The 25,878-nt window shown below is 39.3% G+C and overlaps 1 protein-coding gene and 1 long non-coding RNA gene across 8 annotated transcripts in view; one reads left to right on the top strand and one right to left on the bottom strand.

Annotated features, from left to right (window-relative positions):
- The window catches only part of fat1a (FAT atypical cadherin 1a), a 175,492-nt gene extending 160,587 nt beyond the window's left edge, over positions 1 to 14,905 (bottom strand). For 2 of the 7 annotated variants that reach the window (XM_059989300.1, XM_059989301.1), the window contains exons 1-2: positions 14,766 to 14,889; positions 953 to 4,239 (exon numbers count right to left, since the gene is read on the bottom strand). In XM_059989300.1, the coding sequence (XP_059845283.1) occupies positions 953 to 4,239; positions 14,766 to 14,770 (3,292 nt within the window). In that variant the 5' untranslated portion in view covers positions 14,771 to 14,889. Of the gene's footprint in view, positions 1 to 952; positions 4,240 to 11,355; positions 11,396 to 12,261; positions 12,535 to 14,765 lie in introns of those variants that run through there. The other 5 variants (XM_059989307.1, XM_059989305.1, XM_059989306.1 and 2 more) reach the window with 5 other exon arrangements.
- LOC132404803 (uncharacterized) lies at positions 14,037 to 19,102 on the top strand. Its single transcript, XR_009515678.1, has 3 exons — positions 14,037 to 14,877; positions 17,143 to 17,251; positions 18,957 to 19,102. It is a non-coding gene; the product is annotated as an uncharacterized LOC132404803 (long non-coding RNA).
- Positions 19,103 to 25,878: the final 6,776 nt, after the last annotated feature.

Below are 25,878 nucleotides of genomic sequence, written 5' to 3'. Positions count from 1 at the left end.
TCCACTGCCATATTCAAACCACCATATAATTTCGGAACCATCTTGCACAGGTCTGGACTTTACTTCAATACAGTGATGTGCGCAGTTAAATAGATTAAAGAAACATTTGCAAAGAAAAATACAGACACCAATGTATTTTTAATTTAAGTCCTAAAAAGTAAAGGAGGAATGAGATTTCTATCATATCTATCACAACCTAGTGACATCCCAAGGCATTGTACAACCACTGAAATACTTTTTATTGCTGTTACTGATGACCTGTTGAAAGCATTCAAGTGATTTGCATATTCTCAGAAAAAGGAATATGCTAATAATAAGGTAATTAGTTTGAGGAATGTTGGTTGATAAATATTGGCCAGAACACCAGGGATACCTCTGTTGCATGGTTTGGAAATAGTACCAGAGGATCTTGTATATAAAAGATTTCACAGTTGGTATAATCACTACAGCAGACAAAAGATGACACCCCTGGCAGTCCAAACTGAAAGCAATGAAATCACAGCGAGATTTTTGAACCCCAGCCTCAAAGTGACTTGAACTTTCAACCTTTTGTATCAAAAGTGCTAACAATTGGGCTATGGTTGACTGCCAACAACTGAACTGAGACTAATGCAAGCAAGCCACCTTTTAACATTTATCAACATAGACTTGTCTGAATTATCACACAAAAAGTTAAAATACATAGAGAATCAATTTCACCATATACATAATATCTATGCTTCATGTTAGAAAGTCAATGCCAAAACCTTGCTTCATGTTACTCTCTCTCTCTTAAACCTACTTACTCTTTTCACTTCTTCTAACCATTCATGTCAAATTGAATACTTTCCATTTAAAACATCAGCATATTTTTCAAATTTGAGACAGTGGAAAGGAGTGAAATGGGGTAAAATATTGGGATTAGACAAAAAAAGCAAAAAATCTAATTTTCCAAGATTCAGTATCATCTTACCTTTTTCTTCATCAATTGTGAAGACTCCAAGTCCCGATCCATCCCTTATGGAGTACCTAACTTCTCCATCTCTGCCATTGTCATTATCATTAGCTGTTACAGTCATTACTGATGTACCAATCGGAACATCTTCACTGACAGATCCATTAGCCACAAAGAAAGGAAACACAGGAGCATATAAATTCTCATTTACATCCACCACTTCTACTTCAATGTAGCAGGTTGAAGATAGAGAAACGGGTCGTCCTTTATCCTTCGCACGAGCAGTCAAATTATAGAACTGCTTCTTCTCAAAATCTACTTTGCGCATAATGCGAAGAGCTCCACTTAATTTATCCACATCAAAATACCCTTCTCCACTGTCTATCAGACTGTAACGTACTTGACTGCTTTGCCCAACATCAGGATCATAGGCTTCCAACCACATAGCAACTGTTCCTTCCGGTAAGTCTTCTCGAATTTTAATGTGATAGTTTCGCGGAATAAATTCAGGCGCATTATCATTGACATCTTCCAAAGTCACTTTCAGCAGAACCGTTGAAAATAGCTGGGGCTCCTCCTTAGCTTGATCCCTAGCTTCGACTTTCAGTAAATAAACAGGTTCTTTTTCTCTGTCTAGTAATCCTATAACCTTCACAATTCCAGTCACACTGTCAATTGCAAATGCATCTGTGTCTGTCAGAATGGAATATCTGACTTCTCCATTGGCACCCAGATCTCGATCTGTTGCTTCAAGCTGAATAATCATGCTTCCCACTTCTTTGTTTTCACTCACTACTTCAGAATACACATCCTGCAGAAATGCTGGCCTATTATCATTTGCATCTAGTATGTTTACATCTAGCAGACGCCAAGCAGACTTCTGAGGTATCCCAAGATCATACACAGTTATATTAAGGGTATAATGATCATTTTTTTCCCTGTCAAGAGGAGCAACTACTTTTAACCAGCCCGTTTCCATATCAATAATGAACTTGCTGTCGCTATCACCTCCAGAAATTACATAAACCAATCTTCCATTGAAGCCATTATCAAAATCTGTAGCATTTATCAACAATAGTTTAGTTCCAACTGGATTGTCTTCTTTAACTTGAATTACACCTGGAAAAGAACTGTCAAACTGGGGTGCATGCCGATTAATTGAATGATTATCAGAAAACAAGTCCTCAGAATCTCCATGATTGTGGATCTTATTTGCCTGGAGAAGCTTTTCTGCTAAGAATTTAGCCACTCCAGTTTCCGTGCAGTGCAAATTAACTTGTTTCCAACTGGTTGCAACAGTGATGTTGATGTACATTGAAGTAGCAAAGTTCTCTCCATCTGTAGCTGTAATCTGTAGACAATGAAAAGAGCCTGTGACTCCAGCTCCATCGGTAAGAGGCCGCTTCAACACAAGGACACCAGAGTTAGGGTTCAAGTCAAACAAGTCTAGTTCATTCCCTGTTACTATCTGATATCTTACCAGCTGCATCTCATCTGCATCAATAGCAGACACAGTAGTAATCTGTTCACCAATATTTAGATCCCTTGGAATTGTACCTATACAATTCACCTTCTCAAACAACGGCTTATTGTCATTTACATTGCTTAAGAAAATAGTCACAAGTGCTTCAACTTCACGACGATAAGGTGAGCCCCAATCAGATGCACGGACTCGCAAGTTATAGATTCTTGGCATTAATTCATAATCCAACTCCTGGGAAGTCCTGATGACACCACTGAAATAGTCTACTTCAAAAGGTGGGGGGTTCAAGTTGGCAATACTGTATGTCACGTATCCATTCTCACCTGCGTCAACATCTGTGGCACTTACAGTCAAGACACTAGTGCCAACCGGCACATTTTCACTGACAGTGGACCTATACGATGACTGCTTGAATTCAGGAGCATTGTCATTCATATCTATCACATGCACAATTACTTTTGTTGATGCCTGTCTGTCAACAATTATAACTTCAAGTTGATAGGAGGAAGCTTCTTGTGCTTTAATAAAGCCATTAGTAGTGATGAGACCAGTGTCAGGGTTAATACGAAACTTATCCACGTGATATCTGAAGGCAAACTTAATCTGTGGATACACTGGATTCACTTTCACCATCACAACCGGAGAATTCAGGGGAGCAAACTCACTCAATCTGACTTCATATAGATCTTTCTCAAATCTACAGGGCACTGATTTTGATTGAGGAGGTGTTACATGGATAACTTTCACAGAGGAAAACTGAGGTGGTGTACCTTTGTCCTTCGCTTGAAGTGTGAGATTATATCCAGAAGACTGGCTTTCCCAGTCAATTTGGTCAATAGCTCTAATATGGTATTCTTTGCTACCAGGACTTGACCTCGTGACCCTGAACTGATGCAGAGGATCTCCTGCCACAATATTTAAGGATGCTATTTCTCCACTGACTCCTGGGTCTTCATCTTCCACTGTTATAATTGCATATATTGGATCTTTATCCATGTCTGATGGGACAAGGGTAACAGCTGTGATGAGTGGTGCATTTTCATTTCCCTGTTCCACATGAATAGTAAGCTTTGCCAAACTGCTTGTTCCACTGCTGCCATATAATTTCTTGCCACGATCAGCAGCAAGGATCTCCAAATCATACTGTTTCTTCTCAGAGTAGTCCAGCCTCCCAGTTAGGGTAACTACACCATTGGTGGGATGAATGGCAAATGCATCTGTCCAATCCTTGAAGCTGTAATAAAACTCTCCATTAGTGCCGATGTCTGCATCAGTGGCCCTGACTCTGGCCACACTGGTTCTTAGAGGGGTGCTTTCTGCCAAAGATGCACTGTACGATGTTGGTGAAAACAGGGGCCGAAGGTCATTTGTGTCTAAAACATGAACTTTAACTTTTGTCTGTGCTTCAGCATTCGTTTTTTTCTCAACTGCCTTAACATTCAGCAAATAATGGTCTTTCACCTCCCTATTTAAGACTGCAGAATTCCCTCCCTTAGTCCTAATACGCAAGAAACAGAAATCCCCAAGGTTGTAGTCTTCAGCTTTAAACAAGTTTTCGTGATCACCAGAAATTATTTTATATCGAAACTCTGATGATGGATGTGTGATGTATATGCCCATTTTTGGATGAGTTTCTAAATAGGTCTTGGCAGCAGAATTCTCATAAATATAAGCATTATAAAGGTGTTGTGTGAACTGAATTGATGACGTGGCTTCATTCTTCCTATTTCCTTCACAGCTATTGAAAAGCTGAAAAAGCAGCAAAGAAACCAGTAGTGCAGTTGATCTCATCGTGATGGCACTTGAGAAATCACCAAGCGACCTGAAAGAAAATAAAGACAGTGTTAATATTTCCAAAGGAGCATGTTTAAACAGCACAAATAAGTTCCTACCTTGTAATAACTAAGCAATCACATCCACAAACCAAAAAAACTACAGAAAATCCATAAAGATGTCCTATAAAATATGATGCAATAACTGAAGTACAAGTATTAGCTTAATTTTCTATATTTTTTATCCCCTCTGCACATAAAAGAATTATTTTACAGTATATGACTGTTGTTCACTAAGAGCATCAACCAACTTCAAATCAGATAACTGAATGCATACAATATGAACTACAACATTAGAATTCAGGCAAACCTGGCCAATGTGCACCTAACTGATGAAATAAACACTCTTACCACAATCCCACTTATCATTTGCACTTTTAAATATGCAGAGTCTTCCTACTGAGGCTGCTTGACCCTGAGGGAAACCCCTCAATCCTGATTCAAAATTATTTAATGTCATTTCCTATATACAAGTGTAAGGAGCATGAAATAATTATTATTTCATATCTGATGCAGCACAAAAAAAGATAAAGGACATACTAATAATAGACACAATAAACATAAATACAGATTCATTCCCTCGCTATCTGAAAGTAAAGCACTCCTATGAAACCTTTCGTAAGCCGAAATGGCATAAAGCGAAGAAGCAATTACCATTAATTTATATGGGAAAAATTTTTGAGCGTTCCCAGACCCAAAAGATAACCTACCAGATCATACCAAATAGCACATAAAGTAAAAGCAGGAATGATGCCGACTAAAAGAGACTACTTTGCTACTAGCAGAACCAATAGTAACATCTGTAGCTTTCAAGATTTTTTCTCTCTGCATGTAAATAGTACGAATGGTGAGCGCAGGCAAGTTCAATGCACGCACAATGTCTTTATTCCATTCACCATGATCGACCGCTTAATTATGTCCAGTTTTACGCTAAGCCTAACACCCTTACTCTTAGGCTTTTCTGATACCTTAGGACATATCTTGCTAACGGATGCACAAAATAAATCGAGATAAAGCGCAGATGCTCACAGACACAGTTCAAAGCCATGGTGGCTTCATGCTGAGTGTAGTTCCCGGCGAAGGAGCTTGGCGGCGCCACTCTCACTGTTTGGGGTGCGCACTGCCTCTGTAACGGCTCGCTGCAAAACAAACGCTGAATGCTATTTTCGCTTTTCGCCTTTTTTTGTAAAGGAGAAAATCCTCTATGGATTTCTTTTGGTTAGCGAAAACAGGTACTAAAGTAGGTCTTAATAAAAGTGAAGGGGCAGGAAGCGTAAAGCAGGGGGTACCTATATTTAAGATAGCTACATACACAGATTGATTGTATGTCCATAAATTGACACTAGGCTGTACAAAAGGTGACCGACTTGAAATCATAGATAGTGACTGGAGGCGCTGAACAGCCTTGCTGCTTGGGGAAAATAAATGTTTCTGCGTCTGGTGGTCCTGGCATGATTGCCCTGAGAGGAGTGGGACAAATGGTCCATGAGCAGTGTGGGTGGGATCCTTCATATTACTGGCCCTTTTCTGTTTATATGATGAAGCAAATATAAAACCATATTAATGAATCTGAGTAGTTTTATAACTGGTATGTACCACATATATTTGGAGAGAGAGCAGGTGGTATTGGCACAACATAAAGCCATTTTTCTTCATAATTGGAAGCCTGTTTTCCATTTCTTCCACCATATGGTCCATAACCCAAAGAAATGCCAGGCATAATGGGAATTCGGTCAAAAACCAGAAATTTAGTTAGAACATAGAATGTAGAAATCTACAGCACATTACAGGCCCTTCGGCCCACAATTTTATGCCGAAGATGTAACCTACTCTAGAAAATGCCTAGAATTTCCCAACTGCATAGCCCTCTATTTTTCTAAGCTCCATGTACATATCTAAGAGGCTCTTAAAAGACCCTATTGTATCCACTTCCACCACTGACACTGGCGGTACATTCCACGCACCCACTACTGACTGTGTGAAAAACTTACCCCTGACATCCCCTCGGTACCTATTTCCAAGCACCTTAAAACTATGCCCCCACTTGTTAGCTACTTCAACCCTGGGGAAAAGCCTCTCATTATCCACACAATCAATGCCCCTCATCATCTTATACACTTTTCTCCAATTTTCTCACCAACTTACATGAAAACAATATATTCTTGCTGGAATGCGTTTTACAGACATTAGTAGCGCTCTTGAACATCATTCACAAGGAGTCATTATAGAGAAGCTTTACAGTAACTGCGGATAGACTATTTAATCATGGGAAATCTTCCAGAATCAACAAAATTTCTGAAGAACTGAATACCCATAGAAAAGTCGTCTCACACAGGCATGTGAAAACATTTTATTCTCCCTTACTGAATGCTCTAGAATACTTTGGTATGGGCTAAATGGGTCAACTGATATAAATTTATCAATTGTTTGTTTTAATACAAAATTCAACAAAATATTGGTACAATTAAGTCGACAAGCTCAGAAACTGTAAATATTATTTAATTTTTAATCTTGTTTTGCTGCAACGCAGACAAGAACTAAATCATATAATAAGCAGGGGTCATTTTAAAATGCTTTTTTCATGGTATAATATCTGATATGTGGTGCAGTATATCCTTTTCCTCTTGAGGGCTTACAAACAATAGAAATTATGTAAAAACAAAATCTGCCTCAATGCTGAAAAATTTCTAAACTTATAAAACATGAATTAAAAGATCACTGGTAGACATCACAACATTAAATCGCCATGACAATGGATTATCCTGCTGCACAATCTAATTGAATTTTATTCTTAAAATATTACAGTCTGGTTTACTTAATCTTATGGCTGTATTGCTGCCTTCAAAAAGCCACACAGTATAGTTGAAACCACAATGCATCTATTATAAGCACTAGTTTTGCTTGTGTTTGCTGTAAATTCCACTGGATAGTAATACCAGCTCACTATTTTCTTGCATGTTAGCTGGCTGCCCAGAAGCTAATTTACTCCAGGAAGACTTTTTACTATATTTTAGGACTCAATAGATGGTTCCATAACGGGTGGTTTTCATGTAAAGACAAGGAATCAATTTCTATTTTAGCACATTCTTAAAATAACTTCACCCTGAATTTATTAACTGGAAAGGTTTACAATAAAATATGCATGTTCCTTCTTCAAAAATAACATCAGATGCTTATTATATCACTACCAAACCCTACACTTTGTACAGCTAGGTCATTAGTCTGTTTTTTCTTATTTAGAAAACGAAATCAAAAGGTCCCTAGTGCATGATAAAGCCTGTCAAATAATGTGAAGAGTTTCACTTTTAAGATCATAGGAAACAGTTAGTCATATGGAGTAAATTATGAAATGAGTCTCACTCCAACTGGGTTGAAATATAAAAAGAAGAAAGGGTGTGTAGGACAATTTTTTATTGAAGCATTCAATATGAAAAATTGGAACTGCTACTCAGAATAAGAAGAAGAACTGCCATGGAAAGGAGCAAAATGCAATAAGAGAAAGAAGACTCATAGAAAATTGTAAGACTGCATATATTCTGTCCAAATCTGAATAAAGTTCTTCAAAAGCTACCTAGCAACGAAACGGTATAAATCTTGAACATAATTATTCATTATCAGTATGGGAAAGAAATAAGAAAATTGAGCTATTTGAAGGTGGTAACGCAGAAGTTCCAACAATTCCAAGACAGCTTTGAAGGGAATAGGATAACTGACAGAGAACTAGGAGTAACCTATTACTGCATAAAGGTGGTGAGGAACACTATTTTAAGACAATTTTATTAATTTGGCAAATCTGGACAACACATTGGCCATTTGAGGAGAAAGTAGACTTTTAAGTCATATATCATCACAAACTTGATCAGAATGTGGAGTTGGCACCTCATGATAACAAAGCATTTTTTTTATTTTGTCTAATTCATTACAAAATCAGGAGGACTGCAATCACAGCAAATGAGAATGAATCTGGAAATGTAAATGTGAGAAATGTAAGTGGGGGGGAGATGGGGGGAAAATAAATCCATAAATATTTTATGTAAGGCAAAGAATTAAAAATGTCATTAATAGAAAGAAATGAAAGGCAGAGAAGCTGGAATCTGGAGACCCATGAACAAATGGTAAAGAGGGTGAACCACAGCAAAAAGACTAAGCTGGGGAAATTAATAAGAAGTTGTTTTTAAAATAAAAACTTTACCTCATACTCTCGTAGACATAGGTAACCATATTTTTAAATAACCACAATTACATTACTTGTTTTTTTTTTGAAGATAGTCTATATAAGGCTGAATATATTCAATTTCTACTTTCAGATTAGCTGACATTTCCCCCACCATCCAATTATAGTAACACTATTGATTAGCAGAATGAAATCAGGTACTTTGGTTATTAAAGAATTATTAGACGAATTTATAAATTATTGGTAACTTTTCAACTGAATTGCTAAATATAGCAATATCTGCAAAGCTGTACTTTGCTGTGCATGTTTTCACTAACTTTTTTTAACTACTACCAAACCCTCTTCAAGTTAACCTGCAGAATCTAATGTACAGGTAGTGGTCACTTTATTAGGTACACCTGCTCATTAATGCAAATATCTTTATCAGCCAATTGTGGCAGCAAGTCAATGCATAAAACATGTAAACCTGGTCAAGAGGTTTAGACCAAACATCAGAAAGGGGAAGAAACGTGATCTAAGTGACTTTAACTGTGGAATGATTGTTGGTGCCATGTGGGGTGATTTGAGTATTTTAGAAATTGCTAATGTCCTGCAATTTTCACGTTTAACAGTCTACAGAGTTAACAGAAAGTGGTGCAAATAACAAAAAGAAATCTAAACATCCAGAGTTCTAAAACCCCTTTTAATGAGAGAGGTGAGAGGAGAAAAGACAGACTGATTCAAACTGACAGAAAGGTGACAGCAACACTGGTGTCCCTAAGAGCATCTATGAATACAAAACACGTTGACCCATGAAGTGGATAGGCTACAGCAGCAGAAATCCATGAGCATACACTCAGTGGCCACTTCATTAGGTACAAGAGATACCTAATAATGTGGGTAGTGAGTGAACAGTACTGTGCAAAAGTCTTAGGCACCCCGATACATATATATATTTTGCACAGCTCTGCGTTTATTCCATTATAGAACTAGAAAGAAATATTAAGGAGTATTAGTCTATACACAATACCCATGTCTGGTAAATAGAATTCCTAAAGAATAAGATATATTGCCAACAGAATGCCAACAACTTAAAATTAAAACAAGCTCTCTGAATAGGTTCACATGGGTATTTATAGTTATAATTTTAACCAAATAACTGGTAGGATACATATTATGAAGTACCTTCCTCTTAGTGCGGATCAGAGAACCACACATATCTACTTTTCAAATGATCTAATGGAATCCTGAAAAAAAAAATCACCATGAATCTTAACCACCAGCTCTTCATCTAATTTTGACTTCTAAATGAAGCTTCATACCGAACTTGACTTCATAAAATGTGAAGTTCTCAACAAGTCTGAAGCACCAACAATTAGAAAAGGGAGCTGCAATGTTATCCATACATGTCCAAACATGCCCAGAAGCCTTCAGACTGTTATCCACCATCGATAACTCCAACATTTTTTAGCTCTAATTTTGACATAAAGTGACACTAACACATGTAGTCTGGCCAAAAGCAAAGGACACCAAGTTACCTGTTTCAATCATTTGTGATGGACAAAGGCAGATTCTATTACTGAGCAGCAAGGTTTACTGGGATTCTAGACACCCAAGATTGCATATGCCAGATTCCAAAGCAAAGAGAAACAAGCTTATGAAACCAAGTAACTCTAGGAGCGGTTCCTCCAGTAGTTTTAGAGTTGACCACTGATTTATCAATATCAACAGTAAACCAACCTACTCTCCACATTCAACTTCAACACTGATTAACTGACACGGGTTATTTTCTTTCTGGGGAAACCTACCTGTACTATTACACAGTTACTATTACCACCCAGGTTTACCTCCATCTGTACTGCCTGAAAACCTCAAAGACACTTTTTATTTGTAGAAACAAAAACTCATGATGGTTTTACTCAAACCTTCAGTGTGTGAATTAACTGATACGATCACAAAACAATGATCATCATCTTGTCCTGAATGATGACCATTTCTTAAATTAATATTTCAATGCTGATTTACATGTTCTATACCATCAATAGTTTTATATCGTACATTTAACTATTTGGTGGTATACATTTAAGGTACTTCACAAACAACCCTCCCACCAGCAAATAAAAAAACAATGCATCACCACCTTCCTACCCTTCCACGCTGCCTCTCCCCCAAACTATCACACATATACACACCTCATGAGTCAGTCTACTTGACCTGAATAGTCAAACAACAAAACTGCTGATTCCCAAACGCCCTCGACAATAAAGCACCTCGTCTAGAAACTGTGGCAATCCAGAGAGCTGAAATTAATTAAAAGTTCTAATCTATGGTACAAAAGATTATTGTGAAATACAACAAACACTTTAAAACAAATAAAAACACGGTAAGAGTTTGCAATCGGGAGTCCAGTGATCGTATGCCCTATAACCCTAAAATAAATTTGGAAGGGATTTTAGAGAACACCAAAAGAAAAATCACAGCTTTATCAGCAACTGGGTAATTCATAATGGGAACAGTCCATTAGAGGGAGAGAAAAAAAAATCATCGATTGGAGAGTTCTTAGACTCGTGTATTCTCGTTCCCAACTACATATCTATTTCCAGAGCAAATACAAAGTTAGAAACATATGTTCAACAAAGAGCACTTTTTCTCTTCTACACATAACCTATCCACTCCAGTGCTGCCTTTAGTTCTTCATCCCCTCCACGCACACTGTTACAACATAAGACGTTTTTTCATGCCATCCAAATTAACATCAATGAAAAAAAATACAAACGGCCGCAATCCATGCTACCATGACGAGATGCAGGGTAATGGGTTTACCCGCCGTACCTGACCAGCACCAAACTACGCGATGGGGCTTCTACGGTGGCAAAGCGACCCATTACCGATCACTGAAACTAGTCCCTGCAGCAACCGTCATTAGCAATGACACGAGTTAAAATCAACTCACCGAATACCACTATCGAAGAGAGCACTTGAGCGAGCTCTGGGACAAGCCTTTACTATCCCGTTGAAAACACTCCAGTTTTTCTTTTGATTCGGTCATTAAACAGGAACAGGAGTTATTCTTACCACGTGTGCCTGCATGCCCTAGAGCAAAGTAAAACCGCTTCCCAGAGGGATCGGGGCTAACTGGTATGAATAAAGTGCCAAGTTGGTTACAATATGCGTCGTTTAAATTTAAAGATACAGGTTCCGATCGGACAGAAGGCACCAAGCTCCCTGGAATCGCTCTCATTTTCAACACCGAACCTCGGTACTGACTACAATTTAACATACCTGCTTTCCCACATGCATAAATACATATAACATTGCTTTGCTCAGGTCAGTCCTGCCTGCTGCTTGGAGATCGATCAGAAGCCACATTATAAAAGGCTCCAATTCCTTCCACCCGGTGAGATGGAACAGCGTCAGAGAACGTGAACAGCTTTCTGCTGTCTTGGAAACTGCACGATCCCGTCGCGGCTTTAGTAAAGTTTTGCTTTCCATTGAGATCTCGGCGAGGAGCCGCAGCGAAACAAAATAGTAAATCACCAAAGAATCAAAGTTTTATCGGTAAAACCCGGCGGCAAGTTACCAGCCCCCATTGCTGGACCTACCTGCACAGAGCCCGGCTCCAACCCCCCCCCCCCCTCCAACCCACTGCCTCACCGACTAGCCTCCCACCACACCACCCCACCACCCCACCCCCGCCCCTCTTGCCGGAGTCCCGAGACTGTGTGGGCAGCAACGCCCGATCCAAACTCAGCAGCAAACTTTCTAAAGGAGCTCTACACTCGGGCAAGAGATACCGTATATATATATTTTTTAAGACTCAGAAATGCCCCAATGTGTAAAACCAACGTGGTAAACTCACTGTGTCTGGCGCTCCACGGTCCGGTGCCGAGCTGCCGCCCAATGTGTGCCACTGCCACAAAGCCCCCCGCCCGGGCTCCGGGGCCCCGCAGTCACTCCAACAACAGCCCGCAAACTTTCCCGGGGCGGTGCTCTCCTCTCTCCCTCCAGCCCAAGCTGCCGGAGGCATTAACTCGGGCAGGGGGCAGCTAGTGGCTTTGTCCGGGCTAAACGCTGCATGATCGAAGTACCTCACTCACTCACTCACTCACTCTCCTCTCCCATCGCCGGTCCGGCCGCAGCTGGCGGCGAGCATGCGCTGTGCCCGGCACTACCTTCCCTTGGCATGCAGCAGCTCCGGCTACCTTCTGCTCCACACACACTCCCCGACCTTCCCCCACCCCCTCACTTTCTCTCCGCTAACTCCTGAATTCATTCCGCCAATATTCCCCCATTCAGTGAACAGTGTGCGCCTTTTGATCAACATTAAAGCAACCGCAGAGCTGTTACATTTTAACTTCATGCAAACTACTTTTAATTGGATTGAGCTAAAATTCAATATAAAGGCATCCGACGCTCGTAAGTTTCTCAACTTTAACTTACACATTCTACTCCAACCCGTTCCCATACATCCCTGTTCCGGCACGATACAGTACTGTAGGGCAGCGAAAGGTATACATTCCAAAAACTGGACATTTTATTTTGTCTATAAGTATCTTCCGATGAAACTCAGTTTCTATGAAACGTCTTACATTATTTCAAAGAGCCTAACATGATACAAAAGGCTGTGCAAACGAACAAAGGTCTAACCAGTCATAACAGATCCCTCCCCATCCAAAAGCCGCTGTAACCGCGAGAGAGCTGAGAACTACAAAAGAGATGCGCTACGCAGGCGAGTACGTTCACTGCTGGCGCGAATTATCCAGCATTCGCAAAGTTAGTAGCAACATTACAAATAGATTAGAATTGAAACACTATATATAATGTAGAGTGCGGATGGCTCCGTGCACGAACTTGAAATGAGAGAACAGCAACCATTTCATTTTCATAGCAAGCAGGACTATTCTAAACCTTTAACTATTATTAACTGGAGAGTCAGAAAAACAACATAGCCTCTATTTTGAGATTTTTTATTGAATTTACAAAATGCTTTATCTAGAAGACGGCAAATTAAAAGAGCATTGCCACTCCCCCCATTAAAAGCAATGAGTCGCATTCAAAAATTGCATGGCACAGCATTATTTGCTAATCGCCAAATCTTCCAAGATCCAAAAGTGAAAATTAATGTGCCCTGGGTAAAGTTCTTGCATTATCTAATCTTGCGAGCGAGACAATGGATTGATTTGCAAACTGACTGCCGCCAACATACACCTCGAGGATGAGGTACAGTTGTTACCGACTTCCTGTTCAAGTAATCTGGTCATGAATTTCATACTTAGAAATGAAGGACTCAACGACTGAGCAATAAAGGGTCAAATGAAATTAGCTCAAGAGAATTATTCAAGTACAGGCATTGTAGCCAAAATATATGCAAAATATGATATTTTATTTGCAGTGCTTTCTAATCTCGCGCACTAGTCAAACTTTATTGAAACTACTTACTATCTGAAAAGGCTTTCATACAAAGGTCGGGATGTTGAAAACCCAGGGCCGAAATCAAATAGAACCGGGCGAAAGTCTCACCCGAACTTTGAAAAGAATTGCAGTTAGAACAATTATCATATGCAGAACAACAAAACGTATTAATCATGGCAATAGAGATCTCCATCCCGGTTCCGGGTAAAAAGGTCATATTGATCAATCATTGTTGTGGATTTTAAAGGTATCTATTGCGTGTACCAGGCAACCTGACTGACAAGTCGACTTGGCTTGAAATATCTAAACATTGCACGTTTTATTGGATTACTTCTGCAAAATCACTTTTTCGTTTTTGCATCTTTCAGGTATTCAGACAACAATCCCATTGTATCCTAAGAAAGGCAATTACAGACTTGCAAAAAGAATATTAAGTTAAACAAGAGCCTTTTCTGAACCGTGCCCTAATTGTGTATTCATCAACAGACGGGGTTTGCTGTTTGAACTTTGTTCGGTGCCTTCTGTGCCGTAAACGCACAGAGGCGCTCTTTTACAATATTGCCGCAGAAGATTATTTAGATCGTGTGATGACGATCGTCGTTGCAGCAGAAGTCAAGGCTGCAAACTTATTGTAATACAATTTCAGTGAAAAAAAATCCTTTAAATAGACTTTTGTGGTGTGCATTCTTCACTGTTGCAGCCACAAAATTGTTTTAGAAACAACTTGATGTGTTTTGAAAATAGTGCCGTTTATTCTAACAAATCGAGTTTCCATAGCTTTCTTTTATGTTTACTTTGAGAAACTGCACATCAGAAAATTAAAATTATTATATCGAGGTCAGGTACATTGTCTCCGATATCATTTGTTTCAATGTCAGTGCCAAATTAAACGAAATTACAAGGCCTCGCTTGAAATAGCATCATTCTGAAATCACCATTGCAAAGACTTACCACATCAGATGGATTCGACAGTTCCGAGCAGATAAGATTCCGGGGATTACCAGACAAAAAGAGAACGCTATTCCTACTTTTTAATTCACTCCACCAGAGAGCGGGATCGAAGGTAATATTCTTCGGAATCATCACATTTCCAGCGATTCGAAACAAGTTTGTAATGATGTGAGTAAAGTGAAAGAGTCATGTGAAAGCGTTTCCAAACTCAGCCACCAACACAATTCCTGGTGGGATGTCTACAAATTACAGGCAATGACGTCAGTGACTCTCTCCTCCCCTCCCCTCTCCTCCTTTGCTGTCTCCCATGCCTGGGAATGCACTAAAAGTTTCCCAAGTTTAAAACAAATTCCGAAGTATTTCACAAGATAAAAATAACTATTGAATTCACGCGCTTATTCTGTATATTTTCTTGTGAGTAGAAAATACAGCATTCCATATGCCGTTGTTTATCTCTAATTCCCATAGTATTGTTTTTTGGTTAACCAGCCTAAAATATAATTTGGTAGTTATTTAATTCTAATCACTTCAAAATTCAAACATGGGCATTGTCAATATATCGGTGTAATTAATTTCCATTTTTATAAATATTATTAATAATTTCAATCATTCGACAATCTTAATTCTGGTGTGGGAATGACTGCGTTACCTTAAACATTGTCGATAATTTAAAAAATCAATAGATCTTTCAGAATATTTGACACCTGATTTATGGCTGCTTTAGTAGTGTTTCCATTGACAACAATAACATTGCGACTTCTTTTATGAAATGCCAAAATCATGTAGCTTAGTTTGGATGGATAAAGAAAATCCTATGTTATAATTATATTTGTAAATTCAATGTATCAATTAACTGATAAGGAATCAATTAAACAACTGCAGAATCTATTGGTTTAACGCTTGGATAATTTCCGAAGCTTTGTTACTGAATCTTTGCCACTGAACTGAATTCGACTATGGAAAGGAATGGGCAGATGTGCTCTGCAAATTCTGATATCAGAAAGAAACATCAGCACAGGCAGTGGCCACTGGATGAATCTTTAGACCGTGGATCGTGGGACACCAGACCATTACGTCTTATGGTCTTATGGTTTTTAAATTATTTGTTGGTATATGATTCCATCATGATCATGAGCTTAATACCATGAAGTAGTGCTTCTTTTTTAAGACTGCCCAATCTCCCGCATGACATTGGCAAAACGTGGCATTCAACTGATACACATGAATGGAAGGGAGAATTGAACTCAGGGAGGGTAAGGGAAAGTGAGAGGAGGACAAGTTGAGAGTGGAGCAAAGACAGACAACCATCTCACAAGGATAAGGTGATGAGAAAGATCACTCGAACAAGGAAGCTTGAATTTCAACAAGTCCATCTGATTCAGAGATGGGTGTGCAACACAGTTCATCTTCCCTCCTGCGGATATTTGCTTTTCTGGTTGGATTGATGGTTTGTTTGAGCTTCATTTTGCATCTGGCAAGAAATTAGTTTCTTTCCGAGAACCCTGCAAGCTGTGGTACCTTCCTGGGGGCTGAACATCTGTTTAATTGTTGAAGCTACTGCCCACCAGAATGCCAACTTGCTTACAGTTTCACACTGGAAATAGCTTGGAGCAAAATGCTTGATGAAGAAGTCATTGCCTGCACTGCTACACCAACCCATCTGTCCTCAGCCTTTCCCATTGTTGCAGAAAGGCCAAAAGCAAATTGGAAGACAAGCATCTCTTGTTGCACTCGGGTTGTTTCGTGTTGTCACCAAATTTGCCAATCTCAGGTAACCCATATCTATGGTGTTCCCCTAACACACACGGACACTTCTCTGTCCATCTAGTTTTCTTCGCCCTTTGTTCACCTTTCCCAGCTCCTCATCACAGATGGTTCTATCTGGCTATCACCCCCTCCCCCCCCACTCAGCTCCCGGTCTTTGTCCGACCCAGCCACTCTCTCCCTCCTACTGCCATCTACGAGTAACATACACACTCATTCATGCTGAAACATTGACCTTTTGACCAGAGCTGGTACTCTACCTGCTGGATTCTTCCAGTGTTCCGGTAGTATTCCATTCAATGGGGACGTCATTTTCCTTTGTTCTACCTGTCGCACAGTGCCCCCCCCCACACACACACACCACCTTCTCTGCTACATGGAATAACTTGTTTTCTCTCTTTTTCAGTCCTGATGAAGGCTCTGCAGCCTGAAACATTAACTGTTTTTCCATCCGCAGATGTTCCAGCATTTCTTTTTTTTCTTCACATTCACCTGTAGTTTTATTCATTTTTCAGCAGATACATCTTGCTTTCTTGTCCTCTATAAGCTTTCCTTCACAACTCTCTTGTACACTCATCCATCTCTACTAAGCATGTTTTTTTTCCCCGTGCAGCCACAGGAGATGTAGTTCCTATTCTTTTACCTCATCCTTTCGCACCATCCGGGGACCCATACAGTCTCTCTCTATGAAGCAGCATGCCAACTCTACTGCTACCAGCCTGGTGAGTTACATTCCATGTGCTGACACTGTGATTCTGAGGAAAACTAATGCAAATTTTGTAGGAAATTTTCATTCTGTATTTAGAAGTGATATTACCCTTCCAGTTCAAAGTAAATTTATTACCAAAGTTAGTATATGTCACCTTAAGCGACCATAAAATTCATTTTCTTACAGGCATTTATAGTAGAACAAAGAAATATAATAGAATCAACTACACAAAAAGAGCCACTAGCAACCAAAGTGCAAAATAAGACAAACTGTGTAAATACAAATAATAATAAATAAGTGAACAAATAATGCAAAGTACAAAAGTACAAAATGAATTTATTATTGAAGTACATATATGTCACTGTATACTATACTGTACAAAAGTCAGGCATGTATATATATCTAGATGCCTAAGACTTTTGCATAGTATTGTATTTATCAATATAGAGTGGAGAAAGAGTTTGTAAATCTGGCGGTAGCTAAGAATGCTGGGAATGGCAAGGGTGGAGCACCATGGGAGGGATATGGAACAGATGGTAGACAAGAGTGCTAGGGGTGGGGTGTGTCGCAGATTTAGACACAGCCAGCCCTGAGAGATCAGGCAAGGATATTTGATTCCAAACAATTGGTTTATTGATCATTACAGAATCTCCCTCCCCTTTTCCCAATCATGATTCACCTCTTCCTGCCACCTTCTCACTCTGTCCACTGCAGAGACCCTTATCAGATTCAGGTTTATCATCCCTCATATATGTCAAGAAATTTGTTTGTTTTTGTGGCAGCAGCACAGTGCAATACATTAAATTACTGCAATACTGCACGTACAACCCTAAAATTCAAATAAACCCTTTTTGGGCTTTCAACTGGGTACAGATATCGATTATAACTAATGTTTTGATGTCAAACTCTGCCAACTTGATCAGGGATGATGCCTGGGCATGTCTAGCATAGTGATATTTATACCCCCGTAGTTCGTCCCTCCTGATTGGTTAGTCCTCATCCAATCAGGTAGCCACTCTCCTGTCTTAGTTACAATCAAGTTCCAGTTTTTACTTAGAGCAAGACCTTCATCTTTATTAAACTTCTTTTCCTCTAGTTTTATTTCAATGGGTTCCTTCACCAAGTGGACCAAAAGCCATTGGTGTGCCATAGTAGTTTTGTGCCGTCAAAATCAATCCTGTGGCCATTGTGAATGCACTGTTCTGCTACTGCAAACTTCTCCAGGTAACCTAAGTGAATATACCTCCTTTTTCCTCCTCTGGCCAATGGGACTTGGGGTGGAAACCTGCATCAAGGAACACAGGAGATGTATCCATTTGGGTCACTGGGATGGGACAAAGCTACTGTGCCTGGCCAATGGCTTTAGGGACAGCCTGGTGAAGGAAGCCATTGAAGTAAAACTAGAGGAAAAGAATTTTAACAAAGGCAAAGGTTTTGCTCTAAATAAGAACTGGAATTCGATAGTAAACAAGGCAGGAGAGCAGAAACCTGGACGGATGAGGATTAACCAATCAGGAGGAATGGAAAACAGGGGTATAAATACTACTGGACTAGACATGCCCAGGCATCGTCCCTTATGAAGATGGCAGAATTTGTCATTGAAACATCAGTTATAATTGATACCTGTACTCGGCTGGAAGCCCAAGAACAGTTTATTCGGCATATATGCCGTGAAAGCACCAGATCCTTTCTTAACCCTGAAATCTGTTCTCTTACAGGACTACACAGTAAATCCAAGAAACACCACAGGATCAATGAAATACCACACTCTGTAGGATGGACTAATGTGCAAAAGACGACAAAAATGTGCAAACACAAAGAAAAAAATGTAATAATAATCAAATAAGAAATAAATATCAAGAAGCATGAGATGAAGAATCTTTGAAGTTGAGTCCGTAGCTTGTGGGAACTGTTCAGTAATGAGGCAAGTGAAGTTAAGCGAAGTTGTCCCTTCTGGTTCAAGAGCCTGATGGTTGAGGGGTAATAACAATTCCTGAATTGGGTGGTGCAGGTCCTGCTGTTCCTGTACCTTCTTCCCAATGGCAGCATGGAGAAGAGAGCATGAGAGCATGATGATGGTTTCTGCTTTGCCGCAACAGTACTCCATGTAGATGTGTACAATGGTGAGGAGGATGTTATCGGTGATTGACAGGCCATATACACTACTTTTTTGTAGAACCTTACATCGAAGGGAATTGGTATTTCTGTACCAGGCCGTGATAGAACCAGTCAATATACTCTGCACCACACTTCTACAGCAGTTTGTAAAAGTCTTAGATGTCATGCTGAAACGTCACAATGTTCTAAGGAAGTAGAGGCACTGCTGTGCTTTCTTTGTAATGACACTTAAATGCTGGGCCCGGTACAGATCCTCTGAAATGATAACATCATGAAACTTAAAGTTGCTGACCCTCTCCACCTCTGATCCCTGATGAGGACTGAATCACAGACCTCCAGTGTCCTTCTCCTGAAGTTAATAATCAGCTCCTTGGTTTTGTTGACATTTAATGAGAGGTTGCTGTGGCACCACTCAGCCAGATTTTCAATCTCCCCCTTACCTGTTGCTTCACCATCTTTAATTCAGCTAACAACAGTGCTGTTGTCTGCAAACCTGAATATGGCATTGGAGCTGTGCTTTGCCTCACAGTGAGTAGAGCAGGTGGCTAAGCATATAGCCTTGAGGTGCACTTGTGCTGTTGAAGATTGTGGAGTAGAAGTTTTTGCCAATCTGAACTGACTGTGAGGAGATTGAGGATCCAGTTGCATGAGGAGGTATTGAGGCCAAAGTTATGAAGCTGATTGATTTGATTAGAAGGGATAATAGTATTGAATGCCGAGTTGTAGCCAGTAAAGAGCATCCCGATGTATGAATCTTTGCTGTCCAGATGTTCCAGGGTTGAGTGAAGACCCAATGAAATGTCATCTGCTGTGGACCAGTAGGTAAATTGGAATGGATAACTAAGTCACTTCTCAGGCAGAATTTCATATGTTTCATCACCAATCTCTCAAAACACTTCATCACAGTTGATGTCAAAGTAAATGTATTATCAAAGTGCACCGAGTGTACTGTATGTCACTACAAACAATCCTGAGATTCATTTTCTTGCGGTCATACTCAATAAATCTAATACTGTAACCATAATTGAATCAATGAAAGACCACAACAACAGTGTGGACAGCCAGTGGGCAAAAGACAACAAACTGTGCACATACAGAATAAAGAATGAATAAATAAAAATAAAACAAACAAATAACTAAATAAACAAATAATAGACTAATTGAAATCATACACTCCTTCATTAGTAAAGCAAAAGTAATTAAATCAAATAGAACTAATTTCGAAAGATATAAGCATGATCTTTAGACTAGAAAAGTGCAGAACATTAAACATAAGGAAAGGTGCAATAGAACCAGCAGAATACAAAACAGAGGCAGCAGGATACAATACAACCGATGGATGAATATGAAACAGACAAGTATCTGGGATTTCAACAAGCAAAGAAAATAAATTACAGTGCAATAAAGGAACAACTTTTGACAGAGTTTCCTTCAAGTCTTAAGAAAATCTGCCGAACAGAGCTCAACAGTAACAATATAACGAACACAATAAACACTTTCAATATACCTATATTAACATATTTTTTGGCGTAATATCTTGGTCTGAAAATCATCTTTAAAAATTACAAAGAAAAATAAGAACCAAAATGACAAATTTCAGGAAACGCTCGAACACACTTAGATTAACACTACATAGGACAGAAGGAAGAAGTGGAATAGCAGACATTAAAAACTTAATAGCAGTCAGATTTAACTTCTAAGAACATATTTGGATTAGCGAAAACAGATTCAGCACTACACTTCAGCATATGCAAATCTGAAAAGAAGTATACACCACTAAATTTAAATGAGAGCACAACCCACGAAAAATGAAGATATTATCAATATTGAAGAAAAGTTTAACCGATGAAAGAGTATGACTCTCCATGGAAGACATCCCCATGATCTGAGCAGACTAGATGTCAACAAGGAAGCGTCAAATGCCTGGCTCAGATTTGGAGATCTCTTCCCAGAAACAGAGGGGTTCCTTATGGCAATAGAGGACCAGGTGTTTAACACTAAAAATGATCAAAGATAGTTAATAAAAGACCAACAAATTCAAGATAATAAATGCAGAAAATGCTGAGAAAAAGGAACAGAAACAATCCAGCACATTACAGGATCCTGTAGCAATTTAACTGAATCTGATTACTTAGACAGGCAGAATCAAATGGCAAACATCATTCAACAAAATCGTGCTTTAAAATACCTTACCATAAATACAGTTCTGATCCAGTTTTAGAGTCAGAGTCCCATAAGTTACATTATGACCGATCTGTTATTACAGATAGGACAATCCATAATAACCATACGGATGTAATAATACATGATAAACAACTTACCTACAGTCATTCCAAACACACATGACCTACAGAAATCAATGTGAAAAACACCAGAAAAATGCTGAATTAAGAGAGGGAATTGAAAGGCTATAGAACATGAATGGGGTATACATTGTCCCAATAATGGTGTCTACAGCTGGTATCACCTCAAAGGCACTACACAATAGCATTAACAATTAGGGCTATGCAGTAATATCCATGTAAATCTTCAGAAAGCCATACCACTAGAATAGTCCAAGAGTTCCTAGCAATTGACAAATGACTGTGCTTGGCTATGCCTGTACCTCTGGCTTTACCAGTTTGAGCTGAGAAAAAAATAATAAACAAATAAATAAGCAATAAATATCGAGAACACGAGATGAAGAGTCCGAGAAAGTGAATCTGTAGGTTGTATTCAGTGATCAGTTCAGTTGAGGTGAGAGAAGCTATCCACTCTGGTTCAGGAGCCTGATGTTTGAAGGGTAATAACTATTTTTGAACCTGGTTCTGTACCTCCTTCATGATGGCAGCAATAAGGAGAGCATAGCCTGGATAGTGGGGATCCTTGATAATGGATGCTGCTTTCTTGTGACGGTACTCCTTGTAGATATGCTTAGTGGTTGGGTGTGCTTTATCCTCTGTCGTTTAAACTCCCCATCCCACTTCCAATCTGGCCAGTCTGTCGACCTCCCTGCACTGTTCTAATGAAGCTCAATGTGAACTTGAGCCTGGCCACATTGTAAACTTAGGGACTAAATCTCAAATACAACAATTTCAGATAACCTGCTTTCTCTGTAACAAAGCTGGGTAATTCTGCTGAAGGTTATCCATCTGTGATATTAACTCCGTTTTTTTCTCCTTCAGTTGAGACTGCCCAACAGGTTGGATAGTTCCTGCAGTTCATTGTTTTTATTTGGTTCTTTAGTTTATCTCTGGTCTGCTGCCCACACCAATCAGTCAGATAGCTTCATTAACAATTTATCACAGTGCCAGTCCTTGTTAGTGTTATTCCCTTTCTCCAGTTCATCCTTCCCCCAACTCTCTGTAGAACTCTTAAAAAAATATTTTCTCCCTTTACAGTTTTGATGAAGGTTTCTGGTACTGAAGCACTCTCCTTCCACAGTTGCTGCCTTATCTGCAGCGTGTATTCAGATTTCTCTATTTTTAGTAGTATAGTATTATCATAGGTTGAATGAATAGTTTTTAAATTAATTATCTTTTAGTTAAAAAGGAAGAAGTGGCTGGGAAAACTCAACAGCATCTGTGGGAAGAAAAGAATGCTCGAGATTTCAGGTTAAAGTCTGAATATAGAGCTTTCTTTGGAGAATTAAGATTTGCATTGTTTTGAAGCAGAAACTACAAATCAAAGTTCAAAGTAAATGTATTATCAAAGTACATATATATCATCATGTACTCCTTACAGTAGACTTTTCTATTCAAGAGCATTGATATTTCCATACAGGCCGTGATGTGACCTGTCTGTATACTCTCCATCATGCATCTGTAGAAGTTTGTCAAAGTTTAGATGACATGCCAAATCTTCGCAAGCGTCTAAGAAAGTAGAGGTACTACTGTGCCTTCTTTGTAATGGGACCCAGGACAGATCCTCTGAAATGATACTGCCAAGGAATTTAACGTTGCTGACCCTCTCCACCTCCAATCCCCTGTTGAGGACTGGCTCATAGACCTCCAGTTTCCTCCTTAGTAATCAGTTCTTTGGTTTTGCTGACATGGCTATTGTTGCACCATTCAGCCAGGTTTTCGATCCCCAACCCATATGCTGATTATCCTGATCTTATTCCTTTATACTGATTACAATATATACAAATGGGAAATATCATCATTACAGTCACTCATGTGTTGGGAATACAATTACCAGCCTTTATCTGATTTCTGACCTGTTGTTACCATGACAGATTGTATAATGTCGTATAATTGTATAATACAATCACTGGCTAGCTAGAAGTGAAAATGGTGACACATTTTACTATTGACAAACTTACAATGGATTTTGCTATAAATGCAGCCTAAGATATGAGTTTTCAAAATAGAATGTAGTAGCCCATGGAGCATCTTCATATATACAGCAGAGAGCAGTCACACAGAATCAAAACTGAAATGTAAAATTGATGAGCGTGGTGAAAATACATCAAGCAGTTATACACTGCACGTATCTGAAGTAAACTAACTGATATCTAAACAGAGCCAAATACTCATCACTAATACACTTCTGTATTTGTTTTGCCCAGTGAAGGAAAGAATGAATTGAAATTATATAGCAACCTTCAATCGCAAAACTTCACACAAAGCTTTTTAAATTAAATGAGATACTTTTGAAATTACGTTACTATTGAAATGTAGGAATGTTTTAATACACATTTATGTAGTTTATAATTAGCTTTTCCTTTTATAATATAAACAGTATATTTACAGTACATACTGTCTTTATTGTAGCAAAATGTTCTTATCTGGTCGATGGAATGTTACTGAAAAAAAACACCCAGATACATTTATAGATGTTAAGGAACGGATCATGAACTTGGTCATCCAGATAGAATTAAGGCATCTTAAAGCAGTTAAGCAAACTAGTAAGACAGAGAGATTTATAAATGAATCACAAGAAATTTTGCAGATGCTGGAAATCTTGAGAAATACATACAAAGTGCTAGAGGAACTTAACAGGTCAGGCAGCATCTATAAAGGGAAATGAACAGTCAAGATTTCAGGCTGGGAACCTTCATCAGGACTGGTAAGGAAGCGGACAGACACCAGAACAAAAAGGCAGGAGGAAGGGTCGGGTCACAAGATGGCAGAAAATGCCAGATGAGTGAAAAAGTAGGTAAGTGGGGGAAAGAGGATGAAAGAAAACAATATGAGAAGCTAGTAGGTGATAGGTGGAAGAGATAAATGGCTGAAGAAGAAGGAATCTGATAGGAGAAGGCAGTGGATCATGCAACAAAGGGAAAGAGGTGGGGAACCAGAGGGAGGTGTGGACAGGTCATGGGGACGGGGGAGAAGAGTGGAGAGGAGCGTGAGGACCACTGGAATAAGTGAAAGCAAAAGGGAGGCGTGAGGATAAGCCTTGGAAAATGGAGGGGAGTGGTTATCATAAATTTAAAAAATAATGTTGATGCTGTCAGGCTGGAGACTACCAAAATGGAATATGAGGACAATAAATATATTTAATTTAAACATAAGAAATCCTGCAGGTGCTGTAAATCCAAAGCAACACACACAAAATACTGGAGGAATGCAGCAGGTCAGGCAGCATCTATGGAATTGAATAAACAGTCAATGTTTTGGGCCAAAACTGTTCTTCAGTACAGATTTAATCTGAACCTAGTTTCTGGCTAAAAAAGTGTAGTGGAAGTGGGACACAAATACCAAATGGTAAAAAGCAAGCACAACATGGTTAAAACTAAAGCTCTTGAATATAAGACTATAAGTTAGAGGAGTAGAATAGGCCATTTGGCCCATCATGTCTACTCTGTCATTTGATCATGGCTGATTTATTTTCCCTCTCAACCCATTCTCCTGCCTTCACCCCATAAACTTTGATACACTTTGATACCCTTACTAATGAAAACCTCTCACACTGCATTTTAAATCTAACCAATAACTCATCCTCCATAGCCATCTGTGGCACAGAATTCCAAAAATCCACCACACACTGGCTGAAGAAATTCCTCCTCATCTCTGTTCTAAATGGATACCTCTCGGATACCCCTCTATGATGAGGCTGTGCCACCTGGTCCTAGATTCTCCCACAATAGGAAACATCTATCTAGACCTTCCGGTGTTCAGTAGATTTCAATGAGATCCCTCCCTCATACATTAACCCCTTTATTCCCGGGATCCTTCTTGTAAACCTCCTCTGGATTCTCTCAAATGCTAGCACCCACCTTTCATAGATATGGGGCCTCAAACCATACAGAAAATGGGCTTCAGCATTACGTCACTTTAATATTCCAGTCCTCTCAAAATGAATGCTAACATTGCGTTTGCTTTCCTCACTAGCAACTCAATCTGCATGTTAACCTTTAGGGAATCCTGCACCAGGACTCACGAATCCCTTTGAACCTCTGAATTCTGAACTCATTCCCTGTCTAGAAAATAGCTTACACCTTTATTCCTTCTACCAAGTGCATGACCATGCATTTCCTTATACTGTATTCCATCTGCCACTTTGTTGCCCAGTCTCCTCATCTGTCCAAGTCTTCCT

Source organism: Hypanus sabinus, chromosome 14 (assembly GCF_030144855.1).
Source record: "Hypanus sabinus isolate sHypSab1 chromosome 14, sHypSab1.hap1, whole genome shotgun sequence".
NCBI lineage: Eukaryota > Metazoa > Chordata > Chondrichthyes > Myliobatiformes > Dasyatidae > Hypanus > Hypanus sabinus.
The sequence above is the reverse complement of the archived record's forward strand: the minus strand, read 5'-3'. Positions and strand labels throughout refer to the sequence as shown.